General features: G+C 44.2%; 1 protein-coding gene across 1 annotated transcript in view; it reads left to right on the forward strand.

Moving 5' to 3' along the window:
- Positions 1-13,829, forward strand: part of Non2 (upstream activation factor subunit spp27 homolog Non2) — a 78,698-nt gene that overhangs the window by 33,099 nt on the left and 31,770 nt on the right. Inside the window, exons 6-7 of the mRNA XM_037426954.2 lie at positions 8,436-8,500; positions 12,265-12,324. Of these exons, the coding sequence (XP_037282851.1) occupies positions 8,436-8,500; positions 12,265-12,324 (125 nt within the window). The remainder of the gene's footprint in view (positions 1-8,435; positions 8,501-12,264; positions 12,325-13,829) is intronic.

Raw genomic sequence — 13,829 nt, forward strand, 5'->3', positions numbered from 1 at the left:
ATCGCTGCCACAACCCTTAAAATCAGCTGTGGAAACACATGCTGAATCAATCCACAGCGCGTTGGCGGGCTAGTCGACTTATCATGCTATGTTTCAACAGTGAAACTGGATGCATATGGAGCAGAACACTCACATACACACTATGCTGTATGTGTGTTTGAGCGTGCTTTTCCACCAGTGTCCAGTCGTGCTGTTCTAACTTCAACCCAGCACACAGCTGAAGCACCTGACACATCACAACTCAAGACCTAGTTAGCCGATGTGATGCCTGGCGTTGAAGATGACCGCTTCGTGAACGATGGCACTGCTAGCCAATGGCTACAACAGCGCAATCTGACAACTGTCTGTGGTGGTCTTGGCACATAAAAATTTGTCCATTCAATGGAAAAATTAGTCGCCTCCAAGCTCTTGACGAAAAAATACCTTCTAATTAACCAGCATTATGGGTTTTTAACTTTGAATTATTGAGCACAGCATTTTTCTCTATAGGCGTGCATGCAAAATTGATAGGACCACTTGTTAAATTCTAAATAACCTAAAATTCCAATTAAGCTACTCAAATTATTGGGAGTCGACTGCCGCAACATCACAGCACAAGGTGTGAAAGACATTGGCCTTATGCATTGTACACTCGTGTGCATTGTAGCAGGCTAAATCTGTGGTGAAGTTGGCACACAGGCTAGTGAGTTGCATGTTGCTCATTCAAGGCAGTATTTTTTCTCTCTTGCCTTTGTTAGAAAGCATCGCTGCTTCGCCGTGCTTGCAGCAACTTGGATGGGCCAAGCACAAAATGGAAATGAAAGACCACTCTCATTGGAACAGACTGCAGCTCATGTGGCAGATGTAGAGTTGCCCAATGCCGCCGCTGTAGATTTTTTCTTCTTCTTGACTAAAATTGTCACAAATGTAGCTGTATAACATTAGAGTGAGCTGCAAAGTCGTGTTGCTATTTGCATAAAAAAGGAATCCTCAAACGCTTTTGAAGCACCTCTTATATTAGTGGGTTGTGTAGACTGAAAGCTGGTTATAATTTGAGCATAGATCAAAGCATATTAAAAGATTTAAAGTTTTGACCGTGCATAGGAAGTCGTTATACATCAGTGGTAACTGCATCAAAGCATAGTGGTGCTCACAACTACTGCAGGCCAAAATGACTATAGATAGCGCAGACCTATCATTGGATAAAGGTAATGTTAGACTGATTGTGGCATTGTATCAAAAAAGAGATAAGAATTGGGTTTTGTTTGTCCTTTGTGGTCTTTTCCGTAGAGTGCAGTCGTAGTAGAAACGATAAGTATGATTGCAAAATGCAATAGGGGCACTGGTGACAACTTCAGCTCTGGCTTTTTGCCTGTGCTGGTCACATGTTCACACAAAAGCTTTGTTTGCTTCTCCTTTCTTATTGCTTGTGTACATATGTGAGCTGCCTCGTTTTGCATGTGTGGTACACTCTTGATGGTTGTTAAAGTGGTGCAAATATATGTATCTCCCTTTTGAGTTCTAGACTGCAAGTTTGAGGAGTTGGTGTTGTTTTTTGTACTTTTCAATTTAACGAGAACAGATAGAAAAAAAAAAGAGCTGCATTACTTTTTTACATGGTAGAGGTGCCGCTTGCTTTTTAAGAAAGCTTGTGGCCGTCTGGAAAAAAAAAATGGGCTCGTTTTATTCATGACTGTGTACTTTCCTGAGCAGCTTCGCTGTGCATGTGTTGTGCACTCGTGAATGTTACAGTTGGCAAATGTTTAGCACCTCAGTGCATTGTTATTGTCGCACTCTTGCTGTTCTGAGAATGCTGCACCACATTCTTCGCTACTATGGTAATAGTGTGATCGCTTGCTAGATGGAATAGGCAACAAAGCTGTGCAAGCTTCCCCTATGTGAGAGCTTTCAGCTCGTTCTGTTGGCGGTGCCTGTCAGTTGCAGTGGTGAAGGAAATGGGATCATGTGACCCTGTGAAGACAGAGCTGAGTGGATCAGTTGGTTTTTTTTATTTTCAATTTTCTAGGCTAAACAACTTTGGGGACTGCATGTCCTTATTGCTACTGTCCTTGCTGCATTAGCCTTTCTGTCCTTCAGTCTATGCTACCCACAGGTAAAAAGGGGCGCTTGAATAGTGTTAGAGGGCCCCTTCATAACTCTTGCACCTTGTTGTGTTAGATGCTGTCATCTAGGCAAAGCCAAGTGAAGCTCATGACAGCGTGTGAGCATGGCACGTGGCTTGGCTCCTGGGCTAAAACGTATTTTGAATAAGCGTGTGTCCACGTAACTCGGCCTACTGTTGTCTTCGCTCGTCCCTGACAACTTTAACATGATGTCGGAAGAACAATTGCTACTAGTGGACATCGGCTTCTAGCCATTATTTTTTTTTAAAGGATGCTGCAGGCAAGAAAGCACTGGTGAAAGGCTCCTTACACACATATTTCGGAACTTAAGTAGAGCAATCTTCTAACATGCGGAGGCCGTGGTGTCATTCGTTAGTCAACCTCCAGATGCCTTCAACTTTTCGTCACTGAACGAGTGTCCAAAGTGTAAACAGTGCTTCACCCTATACAGGCTTGTGCGTGAAGCTAGAGCAGCATCAAGTAGATGTGCTACTCTACATCATGGGTGAGCAAGGCAAGGAAATTTGAGGGCCTTCGCTTTATCCGAAGATAACTCCAAGAAATTCAACGAAGTTGTGGAGCAGTTTAACATGTATTACAGTCGACTCCCGTTAATACGAAGTTCATGGGAACCGCAAAAAACTTCGAATTAAACGGACTTCGAATTAAACAAAAAGCACTAAAAACGGCACTTTTATTAGTTTAAAAGCGCGACAGTTTTTAGGAAAAATAGTCTGTCATCTTCTTCTGCTTGCCGAATCTGGCTGCGGCTAGCAAGTTTTGTAAGGAATACACGTGTCGAAGTGCTTCTTCCGCGTTGTGTTCTCCAACAAAAAACCGCTGCGCAAGAGCAAGACCCGCAGCTACATCGGCAGCCCTCCGTGGTGGCTCATTTCCGATGTCGTCGTCATCGTCATTTTCAGGAATGCAGTCATGGGGCCGAACCATCTGCACGATTTCGCTGCACGTTAGTGAACCGCATGTTTTGACGTTGCTGTCCACAGCGACATACTCGTCAAAACGGACGTCGCCGAGAGCGGTGCGAAAGCTACCGTCGTCGAGCTCATTTGTTTGCACTTCCACTGGCGCACAAGGAGAAGCATCCCCCGAGTTTTCCATGAAACCACAGGCCCGGAAACAATTGGCGATGGTTTCTTCTTTCACGCGGGTCCAAGCTCGCGCTAGCATGTTGATGGCACCAAGCAAACTCACCTCGTATTGCGACGAGTTGTCCATGCACAAAAGCATGCGCTCGACGAGATGCTGCCTATACAATACCTTCACATTTTTTATTATGCCCTGGTCCATGGGCTGCAACACGAACGTCGTGTTTGCAGGCAGGTACACAAGACGGATGGCACTCAAGGCAGGTACGTTCATGTGGGCACTACATTGGTCCACAAGGAACAACACCTTACGGCTTGATTGCGCGAACTTGCACTCGAGTTTGGTGATCCAGTCCTTAAATATATCGGATGTCATCCACGCCTTTCTGTTCGAGGCATAATCCACAGGAAGCGTCTTCACGCCTTTAAAGCACCTAGGCTTGGCAGCCTTCTTGATCACAAGCAGGCGACACCGTTCTGTGCCAGTCATGTTCGCCGCGACTAGCGCTGACACTCTCTCTTTGCTTCTTTTGCCTCCAGAACAGTCGTCTTTAAATGTCAGGGTCTTGTCCGGTAGCAGCCGATAAAAAAGCGCAGTCTCGTCTGCATTAAAAATGTCTGCCGGCTGGTATTCTTCGAGGTACTCGCGAAGCTTGCCCGCTTTCCATGTCAGGCACGTTTCCTCATCGACTGACGCCTTCTCCCCACACACGCTTTTAAAAATCAAGTCGTGGTGATGTTTGAAACGCGTAAGCCACCCATCCGAAGCAGCGAAGTCGTTGATGCCCAACATTTCAGCAAGCGATGATGCTTTTGCCGTGACGACTTCACCACTGAGAGGAAGTTTGTTGTTTCGTGCCTCTCTGATCCAAATCAGCAGTGCTTCTTCCAACTCGGGGTAGGCACCGGTGCGCATCCGCTTCCGCGATGTCTTGAATTTTTCACTTTCAAACGCATCCAATATTGAGCGCTTATTCTTTATGAAAGTCTACAGCGTGTTAGGCTTAATGCCGTACTTTCTTGCAATGTCTTGTTTGGCGGTGCCTCCCTGGTCAACTTCCTTCATGACTTCGACTTTCGCCGCTAGGTCTAGCGTTCGGTAAGGGCCACGAGTTGCCATTATCAAACGTACGTCAGCACCACAACACTCAAAATCAGAAGCGCGGAAACACGTGTGGGATCAACCCAGCGCGCGGGTGACGCGGTGACACACTCGAGTCCCGGCAAAAGTCAACTAAAGAGTCAGTCGATGCCGCCGATGCGATTCGCCAGCGTTAAAAAGATTGCCGCTTCAAGATCTGTGGCGCTGCGGACAGTAGTGATGGCGAAGACACCAGCGCGGTCCGGCAGATGTTTTGGCATATGAAAAGTTCTCCCATTTTACTGTAAAATTACGGTCGCGACGAGACTGTCGATTGAAAAAACTTCTAATTAACCAATATTATGGGTTTTTAACTTCGAATTATCGAGCATTTTTTTCTATACGATTGCATGCAAAACTGATGGGACCACTTGCTCATTTCTAATTAACCGAAACTTCCAATTAAGCGACTTCGAATTACCGGGAGTCGACTGTATATGCCACGACGCAACATAATTTTTGAACTGGCCAAATTTAAAACCAGAGCACATCAAGATGGTGACTCGACCAAACATCCCGTCACTGTGCTCCGCACGCTTTCGAAAAATTGGAGTAGTGATTTTCGAGAAGAGTTTGTGCATGACGACTTTGTGGTTGGGATCAAAGACAAGCTACTATCTGCTAGGTTACAGCTCGACACAGACCTCATACTATAAAAGGCTCTTGATTCTGTCCACCAGATCGAGAGCGTCCACCAGTAGCAAGAGCTCCGTCGTGAAGTGCCATCTGTGAGGAAAGTTCAATGATGGAAGTGCTGCTCCAATTGCTCCAAACTGCTCCAAAGAGAGAATGTGATTGCTGCGTGTAACAAATCTTTGTAACTGCGCTCGTACTGGACGGACTCTTGAAATTTTTGCCGCATTAAATTTGTGAGGTAATACGCTTTTCCAGTGAATTAATTACATGGTTACTCCAAAAATGTTTCAGGACCCCTTTAAACCTCCCGCTTTGCCCATGATTTACGCCAACTATACTGCTTGTATATTAGCTGCATACTAACATATGGCATGTTTAATAATAAATATAAATATTTATTAGATGCTTAAGTGATTTTTTAGACTTCAGGAGTCGTTAGGAACATACATTTGCTCCGAAAACAGCAATAGCAACCTTAAGCTAAAGCATTTTTTTCTGCTCCGAAGACACTTAAGGCTGCTCCAAAGCACCATGTTTTCTGCTCTAGAATCTGCTCCAAAAAGCAAAATGTTGCTTCCATCACTGAAAGTTGCAGCCGGCGCACAAACCAATCGGCGTACTGACCGGTTTGTTTAATGAGGTATAAGGGTTACGAGGCAAAGCTGTGGTAATTTTCATTGGAGAGCATAGGCTGGTACAACTAAACTCGGTCACTACAAAAGCGGTAGAGGTCCTAAATAGTTTATTGGTGCTGAATTTTATAATATGATAAACCGATATAACATTAAAATATAGTCTGCCGGCTTAAAGTTTTTGTTTAAAATCGAAGAATTGAATTTAGATTTTTTTTGTTGACATGTGGTGATCTGCCACAGCTTCTGCCTTTCATCAGATAAGGCACTGTGACAGTGTGGGCATGTGCTTAGAGCAAGGATTAGATGATATCAAAACCTTACATTGTATTGGGAGGCTCCCAGGATGTTCAAGAACTCTTACATAGTGGCCCCCTCACTGTCCTATGTAACTAATGTAGTGCATTCTTCTGTTATTTTTGTTATTGCTTATTTCTACGCTCACATTATGAGAAAGAGAGAAAAAAAAAAAGAAAAAGCAGGGAGGGCCGACATACGTGATGACATATTCTACAACTCTCAGCAGGAAATCCACGAGTGCCGAAGATTGGGCGAGTTGGTTCGTCGTACTTGAACTGGTATAGCGCATTATGCGGAAGAAGAAACGGCTGAGCAGACCGACACAAGAGGACAGAGCGCTAACTTCCAACTGAGCTTTATTGTGAAACTGCATCAAATATGTAGACCGGCGCAAGCATACAAAACCACCCTAACGCAACGAGAAGATAACACACAACATCACGCCGTCACATATCACAGATTCATTGATTCGCATTGATCAAACATGGGGGTACATCCACAATCTCGGCAATGAATTCCAATGTGGCCCTGGATTGCTTTGTGAACATTATAATGGTGCTCTTTTAGCCTTTCATTAAGGCATCGCCCCGTTTGGCCGAAATACCACATACCACACGAGAATGGAATGGCGTAAACAACTCCCGCTACATACGGCACAAACCGAGTTTTGTGCTTAGTTGCGCAACCAGTGGTACGTGATTTTAGAGGGTTTACTGCTTTGCAAAGCCGCTGTAACTTATCCGGCGCTGAAAACACCACTTTGACGCTGGATTTCTCCCTTATCTTTTTTAGCCGGTGGGAAATATCATACGTAGGGTAAAACTACGGGTCTTTTACGGTCGTTAGATTCCGGCTGAGCCTCGGAGTTGCAGCCTTTCTTTATCTGTTTTAATAGCTTTTCAGCTATAGATGTCAGTGGAAACCCCTTTTACCCTATGACTCTTCCCATTCCAAGTTAGTTAAGCGCAGCATCACAAATCTTTCTCTCATCAATCCTCTTAGGAAATCGTGTCATCACGTCATGCAGCGCAGCTTTGCAGCTCAAGCTGAAAGGCTTTTGAGTGCTGGGTACCCAGCTATCCTACTGACATCTATAGCTGAAAAGCTATTAAAACAGATAAAGAAAGGCTGCAACTCCGAGGCTCAGCCGGAATCTAACGACCGTAAAAGACCCGTAGTTTTACCCTACGTGCATGATATTTCCCACCGGCGTTTCACATCTTCTCGTTGCGTTAGGGTGGTTTTGTATGCTTGCGCCGGTCTACATATTTGATGCAGTTTCACAATAAAGCTCAGTTGGAAGTTAGCGCTCTGTCCTCTTGTGTCGGTCTGCTCAGCCGTTTCTTCCTCGCATAATGCGCTATACCAGTTCAAGTCTCAGCAGGAAATGTCTTAGGAACTGTGTGAATAATGGTAGCTTAACATGTTAAATTGCATATATTTTGGAGGAGTGTTCATTGAGGAAATGCATCAACTGCGATATTTAGTTAGTTGTTACATGGCTATTTTGCACAAGTTTCTTGAGGCATTCAGAGATTGAGGACACTTGCATTTTAAGCCAACATTTCTCGTTGTAGGGGCTTCGAGGTTTGAATAATACAGTGTGGAGAAAGCATGCAAGCCCTTATGCTTCATATAACATAAAATTGCAGTACTGAAATATTTAATTATGTGTCCAAGCTTCAAGGAGCCTGCTCTGTGCATGGCTCGTGCAGAAGCCTAGCTTTAGTTTCAGCCGCACACAGTCGCACCATGCACGATTAACGTCCCCTACCCGTAGCTCGAGTCATCGCAGCTAACACGCGTTTGAGTGAATAATACAACAGGCTAGGTCAACAAAACAACACTTTATTGCTATGTTAGCAGTGGCGCGTAAACATCGTGTAGAGGAATCGTCTGCTCTGTGTAGAGAACATAGAGAACAAAAAGTAAGGCTTACGTCTTTTGTCGGCGGCCGGCTCGCAGGGTCCCAAGATGAAGAGTTGGTGGCTGCTGGTACTGAGAGAGTTTCCCTGTCTGCTCAGCTGTTTTCTTCACCTCTGGTTTTCTTTCTCCCAGTGATGGCTGTTTCCCTCGCTGAGAAAGAGGCCCTTTCCCACGAGCTGGGCAGCTGGGAGTAGTGCACGCTAGCTGCAGGGTTGTGGGTCCTCCTGACAGGGTGTGGTGTTTCTGGGGGACAGAAATGCCCCCACTGCTAGATTGTGGCTGCACCACCGTCAAAGGAAAGGGAAAATAGGGAAACAACCTCAATCGTTAAAGCTTCGGATACGTAATTTAAAAGTTGTGGTTTTGTGACTGACCAACGAAAAGGGCTCTTTTTCGTATGCTTTAGTTCATTTTTAGTTATGTCGTAATTATACACCTGTGTTAAAAGCAATGAATGATGCCACTCGTGCCTTCCTTGGCTTGTCTGTTGGATCCATATGCTTGTGTCTGACTTCGTGTAGTAGGCTTACCTAGCTGATTTCTTAAGGAGTGTGAAAGCATTTTACGCCCTAATTTTTCATTCTATTTTCAGAAAATGCATATTCCCGGAAGTGTGCTCTGTCTGCAGAACTGGCTGCTGTTGTTGGGGCTGAGGAGGTAAGACAATCTTACGAAAGCAATTTTGCGGCTTGACAAAATATGCTGAGCATTCTTCAGATTTATCGTATCTATTAACATGATAAGTACTCTCTCCTAATATGGGCAGTTTGGTTGCGGGAAATCAGATTCTTTATATCCGCGCGAAATAGGCGCACCCCAAACTTGACCATGATCAGTAGTTCTGTACCGTATTTGCACGGTTGCTACTGGACGCCCTCTTACGCCAACTGAAGCAAGGAAAAAGAAAAATGCGCAATCTCCAACTAAAGGGAACGATGTGGCGATGCAAAGTAGCACTGGTGTTCACTTGTTTTCAATGGTTGTTTCCATTTGTATGTTTCATTTGTGTGTAGAGTTGAGTATAAGTTGCATACTGCATATGCTACCCCCCTCCCATTTGTGTGTATTACTGTGTGTGTGCCGCAAAGTGAACATGCAGTGCTACTAGGAAAGTGCAACGAAGCGAACGTGAGCATACGAGTGCACAGCTGTGGCAGAGAGATAAACGGGTGAGAAGGAACGAAGCAGAGGCAGCGCTCTACCACCTCCTCATGTGAGCAGAAGGGGAGAGTCGGCGCACGTGCAGAAAGACTGGTCACGCAGCATACAGCACTGAACTCTGTCATAAGCTGCTTCACATCTAAAACGACCGCAAGCTTACCAAGTGAGGAAGAAGGGTGGTTGCCAGGGTGTCGGAGTAACCTCTGCAATGGCGGCAGCGAAGCTGCGGCTGCTAGCCGGCCACGTGCATTTCACATGAATGCGCGACCGTGTCCTCATCAAGTGCGCATGGAGTTTCCTGTCTGAAAAAGCGTTGTCGTTATTTCATTTGCTACCTTGTCCACAAATTTAAAAGCGTTTCTGCTTTCCGCCACGAGTTCTCACCTTTGCTGCCACTATGCGGGCCTGCACAAGCGAGGCGGACTTTTGTCGCCGTTAATTTCCTGGCCACCAACTTGGACATTGTAACACATGCACTGCTCTTGGGTGCTTGAAGGCAATCTTCTTAATGCCCAATCTTCATGTGCTCAAACTTCCTGCGACAACATGCCGAGCTGTAGGCTAGTCTAATCTCTGTTGGTGTTTATCATTGGCGGTAGTGGGCGATCCAAGTTGGCGGCTTTGTACAAAATCAATGCAACTCTTTACGGTGGCTCTACTTGAACGAAAGGGGTTTTGGGTGGTGTTACGTCTGTACAGCTGCTTGTGGCTGTAGACTATTTATTTAACTAGGGCAAACGAGCGTAGCTCAGGTGTTGGAGTCACTACAAGCTTCTGTTCGATACAAGGCTCACGCGTGTGCCACAGCGCCAGTGGAGTCATGTGTGCACTCCGTTCTTGTAGTCCTCTAAGGCGACATGTCAGGCGAAGCTTGTAACACTTCAATGGTGGTTTGCGATTCGATTGCAATGTCTTGCATATGGAGTGTAATGTAAATGAAATCGAACGATTGTTACTATTCAGCACACTTGGTGGCCTGAAACGTAATATGAAAATTTCCGCAATGGCATGTACTTTTCGTAGTTTTTTTTTTTTACATGCTTATTTCATTGGCAACGCGGGTCTTTTGATGTTTCTTTTTGAAAATTTGAATGCACACCGCATTGCATGCCTCGATTCTCGTACTCTCGAGACTGCGTGCTTTACTTGTTTTGCGCGAGTGTAGCCTATGAAGAAGGTTGTATCAGCTGTAGTGCGGATATTCGCGACTTCGGTGTTGTATACGTTATCAACAGTTTATGCTGTAGTTGAAAACAAAATTTTTGGAAATCTTACCTCCCCCCCCCCCCCCCCCCCGAAATAGGCGCGACTTGAACTTGAAGCCGGATTTTCTGGAAAAAGTTCACCTATTATGTGAGGAAATTACGGAAAAACAGATTTTTACCCGGGCCCTTTTGATTTAAGCAAATCATTTTGTTGTGTGTGTGTGTGTGCATTTCTTTTGGTTGAACCAACCTGCGAACAGTTTCTAGGTTGTTTCCATGCTGTGGAAGCAACCTAGATCCCCGCAAAATAAATAAGATGTACCAAGTGACATGCTCGCTTGCATACCTATGGGTGCTGTAATTGCGCTGCTTTTAAACGTTTTGCATACAAATGATATTCATCTTTCACAGTGGTTATCGCTTTTCTTGCTGCTAGACTTCAACATTATGCATCACAAGTAGCCACTCACTCGTAATCAAGTACATTTTCTTATAATTTTATAATTTAGTAGAGTACTTTTTTCAAGACTGTAATTTATGGGTAATACATCAATTAAGTAAAATGGGGGTAATTCAATAAACTACCTGTACAATAATGGGAGCAAAAGCAAGTTAAAAAATAAGACCCCATCTCTGGCCCCTATTTCTCCCTGGTTCAGGAAATGTAGCTCAGGAAACTGGCAAAATGGTTCTGAAGAATTCCACATGGTGGAGGGAGATTAGGGAAAGGTTAAAAATTTGTCGTCCACATGATGATAGCACGAAGGGAACTCATCCATTTCTCTATAAGAAACATACCTGCTGAATCTCCCGTTTTATCTGCAAGATTTGCAAACTCTTCTCAATCTTTTCAGTAGTATAGGCATGGCCTCAAGTTTCTTGAAAGGCAAGTCCGCTTGTCGAAATGTCTGCTCTAGCACACAACCCTTGTTTACAGATTATTTCATCACAAGCTTCATCTTCCCCTTTCTGCCGCTCTTTTGTATGCGATGTAGTGTTGCACATTACTCTCAGCAGAAAGTGTTTTTCGAAGTAGTTGTCGCTGGTTCGCATTTTCGTATTAAAAGGTCTGCTGTTATACTTAATACTCTCTCAGTGCAGTGCAAGCACTGAAGGGAAGGGCAGTATTGTAATGTAGGAACAACTTCTGCACCAGCTCATAGTTGTAAGGTGCGTTAATGCTGTAATATCCATGTCCTCTATGAAGCGTTGCTTCGCTATTGCTAACACCCGGGTAAGGCGTAGCAGGTGAGGCTAAGGAAAAGGTGAAAAAAGAGCTCTGTAGGGACTTCCCGCCTGACAGGACAAGGGGTCCATACAGAGTGGTCACATATTTTTGAGAACTGCCATAAAAGATGGGTTGTAATTTCAGTTTTAACAATTGCAAAAGGATGCAATTGAATTACCCAAGAATTAGTTTTGAAAAAGTACACAATTATGTATTAAAAGTTACAACAAAATGTACTTAATTACAAGTGAGTGGCTACTTGTAATGGATGATGTTGAAATCTAACGGCAAGAGAAGTTATAACCTCTGCGAAAGATAAATGTCATTTGTATGGGAAACGTTTAGGAGTGATGCAATTGCAGCACCCATAGGTACGCAAGCGGGCATGTCACTTGGTACATCTTATTTATTTCACAAGTGATCTGTAGGCAGAAAAGCACTTGCACTTTATAGATAAAAAGTTTAAAATGGCCTATTTGGACAACTTGCAAACTGATCTGCACCTTTCTTGGAATTTTTTGCCAGCTCATTTCTTCAAAAGTTGGTTAGCTAATCTTGCTTAATCAAGCAATCAGGCAGACCACACACCAAAAAAAAAATGCGTCTGCATGTTTTAAATCTCTGGCTCGAGATAGCTAAGGCATCCTGTTTAGCCAAGGCAGGCTTTGTTGAACCTGATTTATTGGTTATTTTCATGATAGTCTTCATAAGGATTTTAACCTGCAACTTGTTTGAAATCACAGATGCTGGAAAGTTCTAGCTTGTTGCTTCTATGTGGTATTGCTGATGTATATATGAGAAACTACACTTTTTTCTTACTTTTTTAGATGCCCCGAAGTGCAGTGGTGAAGAAAATGTGGTCTATTGTGCGTGAGAGGAATCTTTTTGTAAGTTTGTCTTTTCTGCATTGTCAATTTTCTACACTGCTTTGTCACTTTTCTACACTGCTGTAAACTGAAAAATGCTTAATTTATCTCATACAGTAACACCTTGTTAACTCTAAGTGATATAAACCAGAGAAAATTTTGAGATAACAGGATTTTCGAGATAAGCAAACTTGCGCTAATCTCCGAGAAACATAAGAGCTTTTCAGAAAAATCGCTCTTACTTACCGGCTCTTCAGCGGCAATCTGTAATTTTTCTTCTTGTGCAGGTTTAAAAGAGAGAAAAATAACATACAAGATACTTTTACCGCTGGGTTTTGCCACACTGCCATTTTATTTAGCAGGGAGAAATCGCCTAATGCTTGTGTGCTTTGAGGTCGTACTCGAGCCTGGGGAGGCGTCCTCCAGCTGCTTGACCTGTCGCCTCAGCCGATCTTTCCCGCCGCTGCACTCGACCTTATTTTGAAGCAAGAACGGCAAATTTCTCGTCTCCGCCGTCCCATACGTTAGGGGCCATTTGAAAGATTTCGGCGTCTGTGATTTCTCCAGTCACCACCACATCCTGCTCACACAGCTTGTACTCCGGAAAATTCTCATCATTTTGGGTGGCCCCATTACCTGTAATCCTGATGACCTTTTGACAACGTTTCTCACAATCTCTGCTGAAATCCGCGCAGAACCTTCTTGTTTTTTAGCACCGTCGAAAGCGTAGACAAAGAGATGCGAAATTCCTGTGTGATGCTCGATTTCAGCCGGCCTCCTTTCTCCACTTCCTTAATTAGGGCAACCTTTTTTTTTTTTTTTTAGCGTTAGCAACCTGCACTGCTTTGACGCTGTGTTTGCTGCACTCACGCTAAGTTGCCGCTTCGCGCAGTCAGCGAAAAATTCGCATCGCTCAGTTCGCACAGATGAACAGAAATCGCACCTCAGGGAAAATCATGTGCACTGCACAAAGCAAACAAGACAAACTATGTCAAGTGTGGGCAGAGGACGTCCCTGCTCAGCGCATGTGCCACTTGACGTGCCACATGGTTGCTTGACAAAGGTATGTTGCTGGGCTGAGACTTCGTGCATGTCGCGTTCGCGGAAAGCATCGGCGTAGTGGCAGGCATGGCTAAATTAGGAAAAAAGAAATCGACTGACATAAGGCATGGCAGTATCGAGCAAATCTTGTGAAATGTTCCGGTGGCGGAATTCCCATTCCACTCCCAGTCAAGATTTTGAGTTATCGGCAATCAGACACCAAAAATGCTTAGAGATACAGAGAAAAGTATACATGGGACATATAGGAAAATGTTCACTGCGACGGAAATTTCGGACTTAGCCAATTTTTCGAGATACAGTTGATCCCGGACATATCGAACTCGAAGGGGATCGCAAAATAGTAGTTCGATATATCGATGACTTGAAACACAAAATATACATATTTAAGGCCTAAATTAAAGCATTTCATGCCTTCTATATCATTACAAGCACTAGCATAACGATTCGCTCACAGTTTAATGAAG

The sequence above is a fragment of the Rhipicephalus microplus genome, chromosome X (assembly GCF_043290135.1).
Source record: "Rhipicephalus microplus isolate Deutch F79 chromosome X, USDA_Rmic, whole genome shotgun sequence".
Taxonomy (NCBI): Eukaryota; Metazoa; Arthropoda; class Arachnida; order Ixodida; family Ixodidae; genus Rhipicephalus; species Rhipicephalus microplus.